This window comes from Astatotilapia calliptera, chromosome 5, assembly GCF_964374335.1.
Source record: "Astatotilapia calliptera chromosome 5, fAstCal68.1, whole genome shotgun sequence".
NCBI classification, from domain to species: domain Eukaryota; kingdom Metazoa; phylum Chordata; class Actinopteri; order Cichliformes; family Cichlidae; genus Astatotilapia; species Astatotilapia calliptera.
Window position 1 is genome coordinate 10,370,511 of NC_137426.1, and position 18,296 is coordinate 10,388,806.

General features: G+C 40.7%; 2 protein-coding genes across 4 annotated transcripts in view; both read right to left on the minus strand.

Annotated features, from left to right (window-relative positions):
• The window catches only part of chd5 (chromodomain helicase DNA binding protein 5), a 36,965-nt gene extending 23,321 nt beyond the window's left edge, over positions 1–13,644 (minus strand). For all 3 annotated transcript variants that reach the window (XM_026167156.2, XM_026167158.2, XM_026167155.2), the window contains exons 1-4: positions 12,510–13,644; positions 5,930–6,078; positions 965–1,183; positions 144–262 (exon numbers count right to left, since the gene is read on the minus strand). In XM_026167156.2, coding sequence (XP_026022941.1) covers positions 144–262; positions 965–1,183; positions 5,930–6,078; positions 12,510–12,576 — 554 coding nt within the window. In that variant the 5' untranslated portion in view covers positions 12,577–13,644. The remainder of the gene's footprint in view (positions 1–143; positions 263–964; positions 1,184–5,929; positions 6,079–12,509) is intronic.
• A 156-nt stretch (positions 13,645–13,800) lies between these two features.
• rpl22 (ribosomal protein L22) lies at positions 13,801–17,256 on the minus strand. The gene is made up of 4 exons (XM_026167164.2): positions 17,012–17,256; positions 16,492–16,602; positions 16,085–16,209; positions 13,801–13,980 (listed from the first exon to the last, which is right to left on the minus strand). Exons 1-4 carry the CDS (start codon positions 17,099–17,101, stop codon positions 13,839–13,841), a joined length of 468 nt encoding a protein of 155 aa, XP_026022949.1. The 5' UTR covers positions 17,102–17,256; the 3' UTR covers positions 13,801–13,838.
• Positions 17,257–18,296: the final 1,040 nt, after the last annotated feature.

The following is an 18,296-nucleotide window of genomic DNA, read 5'->3' on the forward strand; positions in this document are numbered from 1 at the left end:
TGCTCGTCACAACACAGTCTAGTCTCACAGTGGAGTTTTGCTGGAAGACTCTCAGAGAATGACTTTGACAGTCCAGAGAAACTGAGGCAAAACAAAGCACTTTAACACAATGAAAGATCATCCAGACAAAATTAGATGCTTGCCTGAGGAACTGGCTGAAAGCCTTGTAGTTGGTTATGGTTTTATAGTCATCCTCAGTGAAGCCATACTGAACATCTTCAAGACCCCATTCGTGCATCAGCTGGCTCGATGATTTGGGCTCCTGGGGGTGTACAGATAACAGATCAACGCACATATGTTAATGATGTTTAATACATGAAATGTGAACATTAAAGTTATTTTAATCTTTTACCCTTCCACATCCACAAACAAAGCATTACACGCCATGTTTTCACGGTCTTTCGGTATCAGACACTATTTTTTTTTCAAAGCAAGCCTATAATTATGATAACTATGCTAAAAAGTTAAACACCTTCCCCGACTTCATCTACCATTAGTCAATTGAGACTTAATATTAAATTTAGTCTTGGCATCATTACGTTTTTTCATTATCGTCAGATTACTGTATAAAGAAACGGTCACTTATTTTGATAAATGTGATTTTTACACATGCAGTACCCCCCTGAACTTCTCTAGAGATTAGCTGACAAAGGTGAGAGAAATGCAAATGTGCATTACAAAGGGATCAGACTCTAAACGCTCTTTAACCTGCCGGTTTCCTCCATTTGCACATGTGAGAACAGCAGGTAATTGTCCAGCAAATTCACAGTCCGGCTCCCTGCATATTTCACCCGGGCAGCTCACTGACCTTAACCAAGTGGAGTTAAAGCATGGAGAACAGGGCTGGTCTTGTGCTGTGTGATAACAACTTTGGACAATTTCTGCACACATTACCTAGAGCCCCCTACAGACTTTAATGTTCATTTGAAACACAGTCATGTCAGCATCATGAACATACACTTACTTTCATGTTACCATCATCGTCGTCATCATCGTCATCCTCTTCATCTCTCTTCTTCTTTCTGGGCTTTTTCTCTTTCTTCTCCTTGGGTTTCTTCTTCTTCTTCTTGGTGGGACCATACATGCTGCTCTCACTTTCGGAGCCGATTTCCGGACGTTCCCGTTCCTCCTCCACCTCTGAAATCTCTTCCAGGTCACTGTCAAGTCGTGCCTGAATTGTTCCCTGGAGGATTTTGAGAAGGTAAAAAAAACCATTACATATACACCAACAACCAGCATGTTGTTTAATTGTGCAAAGGTTAATATGTCACTCTTTCTCAGTCTCAATCTGGCATCTTTACAGGCTGAAAGTATATTTTAGTATATTTGGATTTATATTTTTACTAAATGAAAATGTTGTCTAAGCTATTTCTTTGATGTAGTGTAGAGCTTCTGCCAAGCAGCTATTTTTATAAATGTAAACACGTAGAATCTGGCTTTGAATCTCGCTTCAGCTCTGTACCTAAGGGCGCGAGCGTGACTGACTAAAGCTGCCATCAAAGCCAGATTCCTGAGACACAACTAGATTCCAGGTTTGGATTTTACAAACAGCAGGACAAAAGAAATCTAGGCGCAATCTTCTGAGACCCAATTTTATATCTAGCGCTAAAAAGGTGGGGATAATTAAAATACTAAACTTGATAAAGCAAATAAGTATGACATTAATTTTGCCAGGGTGAGGGATTAGAGCTCCCACAGAGGCCACCCACTCTAAAAACATATTCTGTGAATGCACTTTAAAGCAGTTTAGATAAAAGCTACTACTTGATGGCATTTGCATAAATTAAATGACATCACTCGAAAGTGTCGCTGCCTTGCTAATATGATAACTCTTCTGCCTGTGATGAAATATTTAAATTAGTACAAGTAAGCAGTGACTTGATGAAGAGTCAAGGCGGCTGCATGGTCACCTTTTAAATGTGCTTTTACATGAAATGAAAACCCAGAAAAAGAGCACTTCAGGTACCCAAGCCAATCAGAGCTCAGAGTTAATCTGTAGCCTGAGTTGCATCCTACTGGTTTAATATGAGACATCTGGAAGGCTGTATGGATTTAACAGTTAACAGGTGTTGTTTGTGTGACCAAGAGTGCTGCATATGAACAAATTTGCTAGTGGTTGCTCACGATAGTATGTGCGCATGAGTAAGCGAGAGAGGGAAAGTGTGCTGTTTCTCTCATCATGCACATGCCACCTAATTATTTGTGTTTGAATGTGGTAGGCCTGTGGAAGTTTCCATTTGTGCCCCTGTCTCTGACTGGGCACGTTCCTGTGAGAGAGCATTTTTGTGTGTTTGTGGACATGTTGGGGTTTTTTTTGAGCGTGTGTGTGTGGGTGCGCTCATTCTTTGTGAGTGCTTTCCTTTTTAAAAAAAAAAAACAAAACGCTATTTTTGTGAGAGTTCCTCTTCGCGTGTGTTTATGCATATGTAAAACATGACTGTATGTGAGAGTGAACTTGTGTGTGCACATGCAGTGGAGCAAAATTAGAGCACAGCAGCTTTGTGCTCTGCTCGCTGCCTGTTGCTCAGCAGGCCTGTGTGGCTCCATGGAGAGACTTGCAGGCGTTTCGCTCTGTAGCGCAGTGGAAAGGCTCACGTTGCCGCAGCGCCCGCCAACCCTACCAGCAGCCTGGCTGTGTTGCCATGGTGACCAAATTTGAGCAGTGTCTGGCTCTCTCTAACTCTCTCTCTCGTTCTCTCTCTTTCTCTCCTCCTCTTACTTTCTCTCCTTTACATCTCATAGCTCTCCTCTCACACCCCTCCACCCCATTATTTTCTCTCTCACTCTATCTCTTAACTTCTCCCCCTTTCTCTTTCTTCTCTCACTCTTTCTTTCTATCCTGCCACTCACTCCCCCCACCCCCCACACACACTCTATCACAGCAGCAGCCAATGGAACAGCGCCATCCAATCAGACACGTTTGCATAACGAGCTTGTTATGCAGAGGCCTGTGGTTGCAGAGCCAGTGCTCCAGCACCCGTCTAGACAAATCTCATTTATGCATAAGAAGAAGAAGGAGGGAGAGAGAGAGAGAGAGAGAGAGAGAGAAAGAAAGAAGGAGAGAGAGAGAGTAAATTGAAGATTGTGGATGGGGGATGGGGTGGAGATGGAGGAGCAAAAAGCAAAGAAGCAGAACCACCATTGAGAGCAACTGCAAAGACAAGGTGAAACTGTGCAACAGTCTCTTGGTGGCCCTGAGTTCAATGTTAAACACATATCATAAAAGCAAAGGACACAACAGCACAGCAGCAAAGATGGTGTCTGTTCTTTCAGAGGAAAGAAAATCAGATAAGTGCTGATAACCTAATCAAATTAGATGCTTTCCCATAATGGCTCTGCCTTAGGGAGATTGGAGCGGATGCCACAGAAAATATCAAATGAGCGAAGAAGTGGATGTTCAATAAAATGTAGTGCAACAGGAAAAAAAAAAGAAAACTGCTCTAAGAATTTATTTTATGGTTTCTAAACAATGGCCTCTCCTTTTGTCCAGAAATCAGAAACAGCTCTTTGTTGACTCACAATCCCAGAGAGGATACTGAAGTTATAAAAACAAGACAGAAGCTCATCTCAAACCGACTGTATTTCAGCAAAATGTGAATGCTACAAGAACCAGCTACATGGTTTTTTTTTTATTGTGGCCAAAATGCAGCAGTTTCCTCTGCTGCTAAAATGAATTGTTTTCCATAAACCCAGAATTCACTGATTTAACAGATATTTTATTAAAAAGCCCATTAAATATCCTGTCATATCTACACAGCTCTTTGTTTCACTGCAGACTGGAGAAGACGAGTAAACACAGCGCACCTCTCTGTGGCTATCATTCCTCCTGCCAGTAGCTGTGAACTCAGACTGGGATGTGCTACTGACAGTCTCTGACCCCAATTGACTTTTGGCCCCTGTCTGACACCAGCCTTTGGGGAGTAACTGGAAGTGAATTACAGGAGCAATGGTTTCTCAATGGGAGGCAAAAAAAGACACAAATACAGCAAGGTGGGGAGCAAGAAAGCAAGACTGAAAGAAAGCAACAGCATCGTAATCAAAGCAAAGTGAGGTGATGCATGTGGGAGACAAGAGGAGAGGGAAGAAAAGGAGAATACAGAGCAGTGTCTGTGAGTTAGGGAAAGGAGAGTGTCACAGGGAGCCCCCCGCTTCATTAGCTCAGTGAGACCCAGAGCTTAGTGTTTACCACGAGCAGCCAAAGGGCCGAGTGGCAGCATGGTCAGCCAAACTCCTCACGGTACTGCTGGCATCTCCAGTCAGCGGAGGGGAACATCCTGGCTATGTCACTGACACGGTTACAGCTCGCCAACATGAGCGGGGAAATCACTGGGAATACAGCAAATTCCTGTAATTACTGAATAATAAATATTTCTTTTAGCCTCTGGGCTTTTGAAGAAACAAAACTTTTCCAGAAGTTAAAGGGCTGACTTTATTTGTAGGATGGCCCTTCAAGCTGCAGATCATGAAGTAATGCTGGATCAAATGCATTGTTTGGTAGTGCAAACGGGGTCATTCGTAGACTTATTAGCCCAAAGATAATCATCATCCAAATTTCAGCACTTTTAACCACAAGGTCACTGTATGAATAAAACTGGATCTCTAACCTAAAACTGCTGGTTTCAATACACTCTGCTTGTTTTTTCCCTGCTATACCCTTAGAAAGCTTATTTACGCTTCTTTTGATGGATGCAAATTTGTACAAAGAAAAGTTTCTACATAAAATGGCGTAAAACTGGGTAAAAAGATGTATTTTAGCAACTCTGGAATGACGCACTGCATCTCAGTTTTTCTACTATATTTTTGGTGCTCTAAATACTACAAAATAAAATGTATTTTTCACCATTATATTCAAGAGAAAGGAAACATGTCTAGAGCCAATATCTACAAAATTGGGCAGGTCATACAAATGAATAAATAGCACTAGAGGCCTGATGAAAAATATGCAAGAACCATCTCTTTAATAATAAATTGAAAATTAAATAATTGATCATTTATAAACAATGTCTCCTCAGAAAATGGAACTGAAATAATATAAAGTACAGTACTGACTTTAGCATCCATCCATTTTCTAAAAAACTGACAAATGAGGGTACACTCTGCACAGGTAACCAGTCAATCACAGTGCTAATGCAGCAAAACAGATAATCACACACTCTTGCATGCCCATGACCCATTTAGAATCATCTATTGACCTAAATCACTTTGATATGAGGAACCCGGCACACCTGAACGAAACACGTGGAGACACAAAGAAAGTGTCCAACCTCCACACAGACAAACCCTGAGCAGAGGGGTTGTAACCTCCTTGCTGTGAAGAAGCAAGCGCTAACCACGACACTACTGTGCAACCTCTTAATGCTGCAATTTTTCCTTATTCTCTAACTGTCTCCTTTAGCCACATGTGACCTATTCAGCAAAAGCAGCAGGCGTTCACCTCATAAGCTGTAAAATTATCAACATCACGCTGGTGTTAATGCTCTGAGCCAATCAAGTCTCAATCCTGCTATCTAAATATTGGAAATTAGAGGCTAGAGGCGAAGGACTGTCAAAACCGCTCTGTCATAACTCTCACTCCCGCTACTGGATAGGCATGAACACATTGCCTCTGACCTACAGTCCCTGCCATCAGCACCAGCACCACAGGCACAAATCTACACTCTAAACTGTCGCTTGGAGCCCACAGCTTACACTGGCAGTAACAGTGACAATGCTGCCAACCTCCCCTAAGCCTGAGACAGTCCACTGCCTCTCATTTAGATTACAGAGGCAGTCCAGCAGCCAAAACACACCTTTGATCCAATTGCAGAGACATCAAAAGAGCGATGGTTTGAGAAATAGAGAATGCGGGATATGGCTAGAGCCAAAATGCCTGCCAAGCTGTTGTGTCCGAGGTCTGGACAGATGGTGCTGAATGTGAATTATGCCTTACCTCTTTTTTCCTCTTCTTAACTTTCGGCAGTTTTCCCTCCTTCATCTTTTTGGGCTTCTTCTTTTGTTGTTTGAGGGACTCGTCGTCAGAAAAGAAGCGGTCGAGAGGTGTGAGGGGAACTGTGTTGCGCTCACCTTCGTCATCCTCATCTGAACACGGGGGAAAGGAGAATTATTTGCTTAGTACACTTAAACGACACCGATAATTCAGCTTGTAATAAGACTAAACTGACACATTCAGCCTGACTCGTACATTTTTCTGCCTCAGTGAGTGGTTATTCAATTTTTTGATTTTGTTTGATCAAAGTGAGGATATGAATCTACTCTGAATTAAACACCTTTGAGTTTTGAAATTGGGCAGCAAAACAAGAGATGAAGACGTAACCCCGGGTTCTGGGAAATCGAAATTTCTGACATTTCAGACAAAATGGTTAATCAAAAAGATTAAAAATGAACAATAGATGTTGCAAATATTCATTTGCTGCAGGCTCTACTGTGAAAGCTCACCACGATGAAAAGTCAGTTAGCCTCCTGTGAAAATAACAATGATGAATCAATGTCAGACCAACAGGAGCACTTGGCAAAATCAACCTCATAATCACACATCATTGAGTGTGCATCAACTTTACCCATCAAAACACAAATAAATGGAGTGCGTGCCCTGCCGCTAAATGGGAACTCCCTGGAGGACCACTGAGGTATACTGAGCATATCTTCTGCCTTTAATGCTTGCTGGGACTAAAGGGACCTGCTGCTGGTTGTCAGCTGTACCGCCTCAAAGCTGCTGTGTAAACGTGCTGACTGCTGAGCACAGCAGACTTCGCTGATGCCACAGTGGGTCACAGAGGAGTAAGTAAGGGAGAGAGACAGTCCCAAACAATACATCTCTGTAAAAAGTCACACAGAGAAAATATTGTAAACACATGATGCAACTCTAGTGCCCCAAAAAGGTTTATTTAATCTCATTTTCCCAACTGTCTCGCTGTCTCTTCCAGTCTGTCTATCTGCATGTCTCCCGTCTCTCTGTGTCTCACGCAGACAGACTGGAGGGCATGAAATATGCAGCACATGTATCAGAGTCAATCAGCCAACACTAGCCCTGCAGTCTACCACTCCCCTGGGTAGCTGGAGTGAGAGATTGGGGAGGAGGGATTCCTGTGTAGTAGACACACAAACCTCACCAGCCACTTATCCTCTATTTAGCAAAGCTAGCAGGAGGTATTCCACGCATACACATACAGTACACTGATTTCAAAGCCTTAATCAGAGATGAACTGTGTCATCCCTTCCTCAACCCTGACTGGGGGTAACTTGTGCTTTTCTTGGCCGATATTATTATAGGAAATGTGCTGACAGACATTTACTGCCTTGCTACTCATTCCTTCTTTCTTCTTGTCCCACAGACCTTGGTGTTTTTCTTCACTTTCTTTTTTTCTAAATAAAGCCTTGAGTTTATGTATTCAGTAGCTCAAACGGGCAACTCTTTTGTGTCTCAGATGCATGGTTAGCCACCTGCCAGGCAACTTATGACGACAGCACGGCAGAGCCTTACATCTCTCTCAGATGCACAGATGATGACATGGCTCAGGTGCAGATCGAGATGGCTTTGGATTACACAAAGCGTACAGTTCATATCTCTGTGCCCTTGGCTCTGCTTATTGTAAAATAAATCAATCCAACTTGACAGTGGTGATGCGGTGTTACTGATGTGGGGTTTAAATGGTTCGGTGATAAGCACCTAATTCACTTTGAGCAGACTGAGCTGAGTTCTTTTTAGCCATGCTGGTGCTGAAGCTCAAGGTCTGACAATGTCAGCCTCTTGGTTGTTTAACCTCTATGGTTCAGACTAAAATTTCTCAATAACTAGAGAATGGACTGACATGAAATTTGATACAGAAGTTCAAGGTCCCCAGCGGATGAGCCCTACTTTGATGATATTTTCACCATGAGTTCAGTATATGCAGTTTTAAATGAACTATTTCAACTGGTTTATTGTGAGATTTCATACACACATCCACGGCGCATTAATAATGATCTGTTCTTCTGCACTATAATCTAGTTGATTTTTTTAATTTGCAGAAAAAATGGCAGTCATACATTATTTTACTGCTGTACCATTGTGCTTTGTGCGCTCATTACTGTAATTAATGATGGCACTAAACTATATATATATGTTCTAAATATAAAATCTGCCAAACATCAGCCTGTAAGCGCTGTAACTGGGGCCATGTTAGCTTGCTGACATTTCTTTAACAGAACCACGTGCTGATAACAGATTGTCAGAGAGTCAAATAAAATATTGAACACATGGGTTCTCAGTAATCATTTTTTGTTACACAGGAATGTGTCACAGCAATGCAGCTCCCTGAAACAGCTCTGTGTTTATCACCTGAATTGCCTTAAAATCTGAACCCTGACTAAAGTAAATGGCCTGTGAAGTCCCCGTGGGGAAAGCCATCAGGGGAGAGATATTCTTTCTGCTTGGTGACTGGACCAGGCAGTGCCAGGTGTTGGAAGTAGGGGAGGTTGCTCAGTCATGTGACACACCGAGGTCTGGCAACAGATTGTGTTAGGAAGACGACCAAAGCTCCAGTTGGCAAACAAGCCTTCTGTAAAATGTGGCACAGACACAGTTCTGACCTTCCTGCAAGGGCTTGGCCACCAGACTGACCCATTAGAAGGGAGATTCATGAACGAGTCCCAAGTGAGGAAGATAGAGTTTACTGGAAAGCACATTAGTCATTTCTCTGTTGGCCCCTGTGTGGAAATACCCACTTAATGCTGCCCAGCATTGCTTCCCACAATGCAGGGAAGACGAGGCCAAAGGGTTTCCTATCTTCATCGATTAGGTACTTATGGCTCAGGCTTTAAATGCCTTCAGACAAAAGCATCCGTAGGCTATTATTAGAAAATGTTATCATCTAAGTGATGGAAGGATAAAGCCTAAATAGCATCATTAAATTGTAGTATATCTATTCTAAGGTCATAGCACATCCCATATAAACAGGTAGGAAACAGATAAGAAATGATGTTCCACTCATTTGCAAAAATATATTTAAAAGCATGTTTTTTTATGCTTACGCTACATACACACACATTAAGAAAAAAAAACTGTGTCAACTTTCACAGTGAGGGATCCAAAAATAGCCCCTTTTCCAACTGGGGATAACATTTGTAGGCACACAAAAGCCCATGATAATCTTTCAATTTTATGGAAGAACAAAGCAATTAAAACAGAAAACACAATGGAACAATCTGTGACAGTGTAAGTGCCCAGAGTGAAACAAAGGGACTTAGGACACTACGTGGCACAACAAATAAAGACTGTGATAGGATAGCATTTTGGGGTCTGAAGTCCCCACACAATGTGCTCCCACACTGTTGTGTTTTAATTGCACTGAAGTGTCTTCATGGTAGAAAACTCTGACCTGGATTTCTGACCTTGTCTATCACTTTGAAGCCTGCTGATGAGGTCATCAACTGTCTGGAAAGTGCTTCATGTATCAACAGCATAACAATTGATCCGCAGCATTTTGTTGTGATGAGTGCGTGATATGACAAATTAAAAGAAAGTTATTCCAATAAAACAGTCATATTTTCAGACTAGAAAGACTGACTCCCTTTTGTGAACAATTTCATGATGACAAAACCAATATGGACCACTGTGTCGGAGTTTCACTAGATTTACCCTCGAGTAGGTACATTGTGCGTCATCATAGAGGATCACACTGGTATTTATTATATTACAAGAAAATTTTTTTGAAGCCTGAAACACATGACTACAAAAATCCCATCAAAGCATATTTAAGCAATTTAAACACATTCTTCATTTTTTTGACTTAATTAATACTGACATATATTCACTCACCTGCCATATTCAGCTGCAGCCTTCCTTTCTTATACATGTTTAACAAACTAATGCGTTACTGAGGACACACATCAGTGCCTGTATTCTCCCTCTAAATATGGATGGCAGTCACAGATGTTGCTCTAACTCCCCCTCTGACTCTCCGTTCTCTTTGTCTGCCTCCTATTTCACTTGCTTACTGCTAAGATGCACATAAATGCACATAAAAACTAGCAAGTTCAAATTACCCTCGTCAAAAAATATGTATATAAACAAAAGAAATGTGTGTTTAATGCAAAAGATTTTCTCAAATAATGCAGATATCACAATACTCAGACCTTGTGTTAAACGCAGAGGTAATTTTTGAATATTGTGGCGTATATTACCTTTTTCTGTCTAAGAAATGGTAACCAGTGGTACCCTTGAATTTCGTAATTGTATGCATTCTACCTCATTTTTTGTGACAGCACTTCAAAGCCTCAGATGTTCAAGAGCTTTATAACACACATACGAAATGAGCAAGGATTGCAATTTGGCAACTCAGTACTGTGACAACTGCTCACAATTAAGCCACCGAAGTAGTGTCCCAGTAAATGACTTTTCGTCACTCCGTAACGAGCAATACCAAATACCAATGCAACAGACACACCAGCAAGATGTTTAATAAATAAAACTTCTTGTGCCTTCTTTCACACGTATTCTATACTCCACATCACTGCATTATTTGAGCAACACTTAAGACGAGGAGGGCCTGCTGCTAGAGAAAACATTGCATTGGATTTTAGAAGCTTCATTTCATGCTGAATCTACACTGATCGGCCAATAAAAAGCAGTCACACACTCACATATTTCATTTGATCATGGCCAGCATTCATCAAGGCATCATTTCAATAAGCTTATGCAATGTCACAACACCTATTTCCACCTAGAGCTGTGTTACTTTCATGCCTTGTATTGGCGATGGGCTTGACAGTCTGCTAAATCTTCTCTAGCAAATCCCAAAGATTCTTAGAGGGGTTAAAGTCTGTACTCTGCGGTGGCCAGTCCCTGTTGGAAAATGATGTCTCGTGCTCATTGAATTGCTCTTTCATGTTTTAACCCAATGAATCCTAGTACTGTCATCCAGGAAAATGTCTTTGTTATCGGGGAAGAACAAAAACCACTGATGGAAAAACTTGGTCATTCAGTATATTGAGGGAGTCAGCTGACCTCATTTTTTTGGGGTGATTTGACTTCGCTGAAACTAGCTCTCTGATCCAAAGCAGGGCTCTTACTTTCCGACCTTTCTGACTTTTGTTTTTGGCTTTGGAGTGTATTTTACAACCACAAACATTTTCCACATGTGAAAGTGAAGCAGAGGGCAAAGCAGGACTTTTTAAATCATGCCCTTGACATCAACAATCTGATGTTTGGAGCAAGCTATAAGAACTTTAAAATAAAAGGAACTTCATTGGCTGCACGGGACAATCTTATGTCTGGATATTCAGCTCAGCAGGCTGCAACAAGAGGGCACTTCATCACCTGAGCTGCTGCATCACTAGATCAAGAAACCAATCATTAGCAGTTCAGAACTGGGTTTGTGTTGCGCAGATGAAGATTCTGATGATGCCTGCTCTTTGGTGTACATTATGGACCACACAGTTAGCAATTTGAGTAAATGTCACAAGTAACCACAGCCATGCCTGCCAAAAAACTAAGACTGGGATTCCCCTGTGCCCTAGGATTGACACCTGCCAGAAAGTCTAACAAACTTACCAGCCAAAAGAAAACAAAAATGGCCAAAATTTGGCAAGTACCTTATTGTGCATGGTCATTAATTAGGGAATCTTAAAACCCCCTGTGACTTGATTTGATCTTGACCATTTTTTTTAAAGGAGGAAACTGTAGGAGCACTGAAAGCTGGTTCACTGCCAGAGTCAATGACATGTTCATTTTTCAGCCTGGAGAATTTTATTGCATAGGTTCTCCTGTATGAACTTGCTATGTGAAATGAATTAGCAGCACGCAGAGAATGTGGGTTAGAGTTAATTCCAGTTCGCGCACGACCCAGAGCTGAAGGGCTGCCGGTGACCTAACCGGTGTCATCAACGTCCAAGGCAAAGGAGCACACTTGATAAGCTCTGTTTACTGTAGCCCACACGTGGCTTTCACACCTCTGCGGCCATGCAGTGGGAGAAAAAAGAATTAAAGTTGAAACAGCTTCCTAATCACTAGCGCTAACGGCAGCGCATCATCCACAACAAAATGAACACGCACGTTGTCACCGGAGCCCCCCTTCTTTTTTTTCCACAAAAGAGCACATCCACGAGCTAAAAAGGGACAGAAAATCGCCAATGGACACACTGACACGGAAACGAGCAAAGTACGGGTTTTTTAACAGCTCTCTGAACAAAACTTGTGTTTGGACTCAAAGCCATTCACTTGTACACGCATGCAGTCTGTGAAAGAAAAGGCAGCCCACAGAAACCATGCAGCAGCGTTTCCATCGTGCCCCCAAATCAGGATGAATGTGAGGACAGCTGTGGGGGGGAGAGATTTAAAAAAAAAAACTACAACCCTTTGCCACCTTTAAGACTGCAGGTCGTACAAAAAAAAATAATAGCATGACTCTGCTTATTGCACCCCACCCCTCCTCTCCGGTCTCAGGAACGCAGGACAAGCCCTTTTCCCCGCATTCAAGGCGTAGCGGCGCAAAATTATCTGAAGGACACCCCGCCTCTCCCCTTTCCCTCACCTGGTATATCGTCTTCAAAATCCATGTCGTCTTGTCCCTCGTCTTCATTGCTCAGCGACCCCGGCATCTTTATCTCATAGCCCCCAAACCCCTTTTAGGCTGGGAATACTGAAAGTTAACCCTCCAGACGCCGCAGCACAGTCTCTTTCTTCACCCAAAAAGAATAGTATTCGTCGCTGTGAAAAATGTAAGATTTTTTTTTTTATTTCTGTGCAACGAACATGGGGCTTTCTCTCCACGAGTAAAATAAAAATTTTAAAAAAAAATAAATATATATATATTCCAATGATCTCTATCCAGGTCTTCCAGTCTGAAAAATAAGAAAGACAAAAATGGAACACACATGCCCAGATTGTGACGTCTGGTCTGTTGCCATGACGATGCATCCCATAATTTCACCCACAACTAGTTAGTCATACTCTCCTAGTTACCACTTCAACTAGTAGCGTGCAAAAAAAATGCACATCGAGCGCCGTGTGCTGCTAATAGACGGATGCACTCCCCGCGCCTGTCCATTTCCTTTTGGAAGTCCGGAGAATTGAGACAGAAACTTCTCCCACTTTCTCGCACAGCTGCTGCTCTATTCACTCACAAGCTCCACTCCAAAGTGTGTCTGCAGGTGGAAACACAGCATTGCTTTCTATTTTGAAGCCAAACCGTTTGTGTAAACGGACGTTTTGGTTGATTTGGACGTCAATTAAGGCATAAAACCCCCAACTAACTATCACCCGACTCGATTTCATCTTGCAAGCGACCACACTGTCCTGACAAAGCACACACAAGTGCAGGCTGATGACTGCAAGCTGTGAGGAGTCCTGACTGCCAGTGGTCTAACTGTTGTCAAGGTTACCACAGCTGTATCACAGGATGCCCCACAGAGAGCTGAGCAGAGGAAGTATCAGCTTCAGCGTCACTTTATCTTTTATCAAAATATACAAATGAAAGGCTGAGAGTTCCAGCTCATCCCACATCCTGCAGGATTTTAGGGGGGTGGGGGCAAATCACACAATGCAAATAAACATTTTTGTAACCAGGTGACAAAAAAAGCACCATCCCACATCAGAATAAAGAACCAGAAAACATTCCTAAATCTAAAAATGTCAGGTTTATATGCAATTTACACATGCAAAATTGTCATCATGCATCTAAATAGCAAGGATTATTTTTGAAAAACGCTAAATGAAATCAGAGTGCACAGTCACATGTTCTTATCTCTGTTTTTATCGTCTGTGTGGGATCCAGATAACATACTCAAACCAAATGTTTCCAAATAAAACAAGACCATGAAGGGTTTTCTCTCTAAGTATTTTATTAAGAGTGGCGTAAGGTTTAATCTTCGTCCTCTTCCTCCTCATCCTGGTTGATCTGGAAGTAGCGCAGCTCGTAGCTCTCCTTGGTGTTAGCTACCACCCGCAGCCAGTCCCTGAGGTTGTTCTTTTTCAGATACTTCTTGGTAAGATACTTCAAGTACCTGAAAATGGAAGCAGAGAGCAGAAGAGTGTGAGTCGATCTGCCCTTAGATTTCACAATTTATATACCGTAAAGCAGCAAAATCCTGCTGTTTTTCTACATTTATATGAAGGTGTAGAAATTGTTAAACATGGCATACAACAGTTAAAACTCTCAGTAGCCCAAATGCACAAAAAAAAAAACAGCTCTGTGCGGTTTTTGCCATAACAGTGACCAGCAGAAAAGTGGGATCACAAAATTAATTTGCTTTAGCATCAGCTCTAACCTAGGAGACCTACACTGGTTATACCAAATGCTTCATTTAAGACAGAGTGCCACAGTCCCCCTCTGGTGGTGGTGTTTAAAATTTACTGAACAATTACAGTATGAAGTGGACATGAAGGTGGTTAGGGAAAGTTCCAGAAATACACACAGATCCACGTAACCCAACATTTAAAAGATGTAGATTAGGTGGACATGTGTATGTTTTGCAACTTTGGTACAGCCGGTTTTAAAAATGAGTTCAAGTACTTTAATGATCAGATGTATAATACACATGCCATTATTATATCTAGGTTATTATACAGTTAATACTGTTTATTGTCCAAATAGAAAATTAGCATCATTATTAAGTGGTGGCTACAGCCTAATAAATATATATAACAAGATAAGATAACCATTTTGGCTGTGCCACTCTAATCAGTTACATTAAGTACTACACTTCACAGTAACATCTGTGTTTCGAAGGTGCTTGAGGCAACTGTTGTTGTAATTTGGCGCTATATAAATAAATCTGAATCGAAATTGAAATAGATCTCACTTTAAGATATTAGTTTTGGTTTTTCTAAATATTTACAAAACTTCAGACAAATCCACAATTAATACAATAATTCTGAAACTCTCATTATATGATTCGACTGCTTCATGTGTTCACAGAAGAACCTTTAAGCAGCAGGGATGTTTCTTCAGAACTGACTGCCAGAGGACGAGACTTCCACACTAGGCACATGTCACCAGAACCGATACTTATGGTACCTTTCGATGCCGACATTCTAAATACACAATGGTATTTGTATTTTCTTAGTACTGTAGACACAGTATGTAGACAGTATGGTCAAATAATAAATACTAGACTTTGCCTCCTGCACCTGACACGCGACACCCTAGTGAGTACTGACCTTACAAAATTTATGCTACAACCTACCTTTTTTTGTTTTGTTAAATCAACCAACAGGAATGCAGCATGAAATTAGGCACTGATCAATGACAATTTCACACACAAAAGAAAAATGTGGCAGTAAAACTTGTGAAAAAGGTAATGAATTCAAGCATAGAAGAAAATACTGTGCAGTTGGGGCAGCACGAGTACACATTAAAGATGACACACCATAGGAAGAGACTATAGTTGTGTGTCATAGCCTACGATTCAGTCATTTTTTATTGTTATGTCTACACACATCAAACTTGATGTTATGCCCACATTAGGGTGCAGCAGGACCTTGTTGCACAATGTGGCAAGCAATGATGAACTTATCTGATCCCTAAAAATCTTTTGTTTTTTTAAGCATTTTTATGAGATTTCTTGGCTTCTCACATAAGGTAGATACTCTCTAGTGGTGTATCTGTCCAGAGTATTTATTGCCACACTTGTGTGAAACCAGCTCATGTAATACTGGATAAATGTACTTGTGCTGGAACTGGAAAAAAAATCAGATCACAAGCTCTCAAATAAGTGGGAAACCACAAAGACAGCATGATCAGTCAGAAGACACATTCAGGCTGAGTATCAGTAAAATTTTGCAACCACTGTTAAAGTGACAACCAAACACAGCCATATTTGTTTGGAGTCTTCTCATGTCTGTTCATTAAGTCTATTAAAATATTACTGGGGCTGAAATGTCAAATGTGTTTCATTTCCCTCAATATTACATTCAACAGGATTCTGCATACTTCTCTATTCCACACAAACAACAGAGATTTTCTTAAAAACTTAACATTTGTCTTTTTAGACATTGAAGCAAGCACTGTGCACAGTATTTACTGAGGATTGCTGGTATGATGGCAAATGACTATGACCAGTTAAATAATACAATATGGCATAGTTGCACTGTTTTTCTTTTATTTACCTCTTTGAGAAGGGAACTTCAGAGTTCACAGCAATTTTACTCTTGCTCCTCTCAATGGACACCACACCACCACCAAGATTTCCAGCTTTGCCGTTCACCTTGATACGCTCCTGCAGGAACTGCTCCTGCATGTGCAGAGGACACAGCAAGTCACACACAGCAAGCACCAGAAATGAAGGCCTCTTTATGAACTACAGATCAGAGTTTCTTATAAACATATGACTGACATCTGTCTTTTTTTCCCCCTCTCTCTTTTCTTTTAATATCAACTGACTGGATCCTTAATACAGGGCTTTGATTGATGCCCCTTATTTGACAGTAGTGTCTGACACAGAGCATTTGTGTCTGACAGCTGCTACACTGATTACCAGACAAGATGTCATTTCTGTCAGAGGTGATCTACTCACGAAGTTGGCAGCATCCATGATGCCATCCTCAACAGGGTGGGTGCAGTCCAGGGTGAACTTCAGGATCTGCTTCTTCTTCTTCCCACCCGGCTTCTTAACCACCTGCCTCTTCTAACACAAATGGAGAAAGTTGCTTAAACTCGGAAAACCCCCAAAGCGAAGCGTAAGGAAACAACAATAGTCTTCAGATATCTTTATTAGCGGTTAGTCACAGCGTGTTCAATATGTTCCAGACATTTTATACTAGCATTTCAAGTAAATATCGTAAAAGAATGTTGCAAAAACCACGAACAACTGTTTACGTGCACCCTGTTAACCCTCACGTCGATCGCTGCTAGCTTGCGCTAACAGTTAGCAAAACGTGGTTTGAGACGAAACGTTAAAAAAGGCAAACAAAATCGCACGTGAACACTCGTTTCTTCTATATTACTGTGCACACGTATATACAAGTCTATAAATGGAAAGACAAGCTAAAATAAGTGGCCTGTGTGCACTTTTATTTGGTCGGGCTACTACTCACAATCGGAGCCATGGCTGAAGAATTCAGCGAAAAGGGAAGGAGCAAAGGCTGCACGGGAAATATAAGAGCCGGCCGCAAAATCGATCGCATCGACTTTTCTGGACTCGATTATGTTGCACTACATAGAAAAAAGAAGGTACGAGAAATTGTTAATGCCACTTAAAGTTGCACCAAATGTTAACTTTGTTCAGTGTTCAGTAGTTTGTCAGCTGGAGTGGAACCAGACATAGAGAGAGATTATTGCACTTACAACTATAAAATTCCCGGCTAAAATGTTTAAAGTATAACAGATTTAATGGGCGTTTTAAAACCTTGATGTTGGGCCAAGTAAGCCAATATTTCTTTTTTAAAAATGTTTTGATTTTGATTTTTTTTTTAACTGCCCAGAAAAGTGCATTTCAAGATGGCTGCGAGACGTTACCCTCCTAGCACTTAGCTACACAGCTTCCTATTAGGTGCTGGTTAAGTATGTAGTTTTTGTATTATGTAGTAGGTTTTAAAAGGGAAACATAATTTTTTTTTAGAAAAGTTGAATAACATCAAACACATATGTAATAACCTAACTAGCATTATGAATTATAAAAGAAAATAATAAAAGATATTCTACCATTATTATTATTACATTATAAATAGTAATAATATTGTAATAGTGTTATGCAGGTTATCAATATACCTTCAAAGGTGCTAGAAGACATTACAATTATTGTGATTACATATTACAATTTTTTATGTGTTTTTGTCATTATACTCTGTCATATGGTTCATAAAATCTATATAAAAGACAGACTGACATGTGTATGTGTGTGTGTGTGTGTACATACGTTACATTTTGAACCAATAAAACAAGTTATTTATAGGATATATTTCACTGCAAAAGAAAAAAAATAAAAATAATAACAATAATAATATTTTGGCAACAAAAAAGTTTAAAAGACTGTATTCAAGGTACAGTGCAATAAACTAACAGTATTACTAAAAACAAAAAAACAAAACAAAAAAACAAAACCAAACAAACTCTTGATAGAACTGAGAATTTGTATTTGTGTTTGAAGGCAACCACAAACTTCAAGATTCATTTGATTTGGCTGCCAAATCAAAGAGCAGAGCCAAACTCAGTTAAGATAACAGTATTTGGATGATGACATGCTTCTAGGTGTCAAAATAGATAAATTTGTTACACAGAATATGGTCCACTTGAGGAAAAAAGTAATTTTGTTAGATGGCATTACAATATATTACAGTTTTTCCTAGTATTTCACTGTCATTATGGAAGGATAATGAAATT

What these genes read in the sequence shown, in the direction of transcription:
- rpl22 (XM_026167164.2), bottom strand. Translation starts at nt 17,101, where the DNA reads ATGCGATCGATTTTGCGGCCGGCTCTTATATTTCCCGTGCAGCCTTTG. An exon ending in CTTCAGCCATGGCTCCGATT is followed by an intron (nt 16,603 to 17,011) that starts GTGAGTAGTAGC and finishes CATTTGTGTTAG; the next exon opens with AAGAGGCAGGTGGTTAAGAA. An exon ending in GAAGTTCCCTTCTCAAAGAG is followed by an intron (nt 13,981 to 16,084) that starts GTAAATAAAAGA and finishes TTCCATTTTCAG; the next exon opens with GTACTTGAAGTATCTTACCA.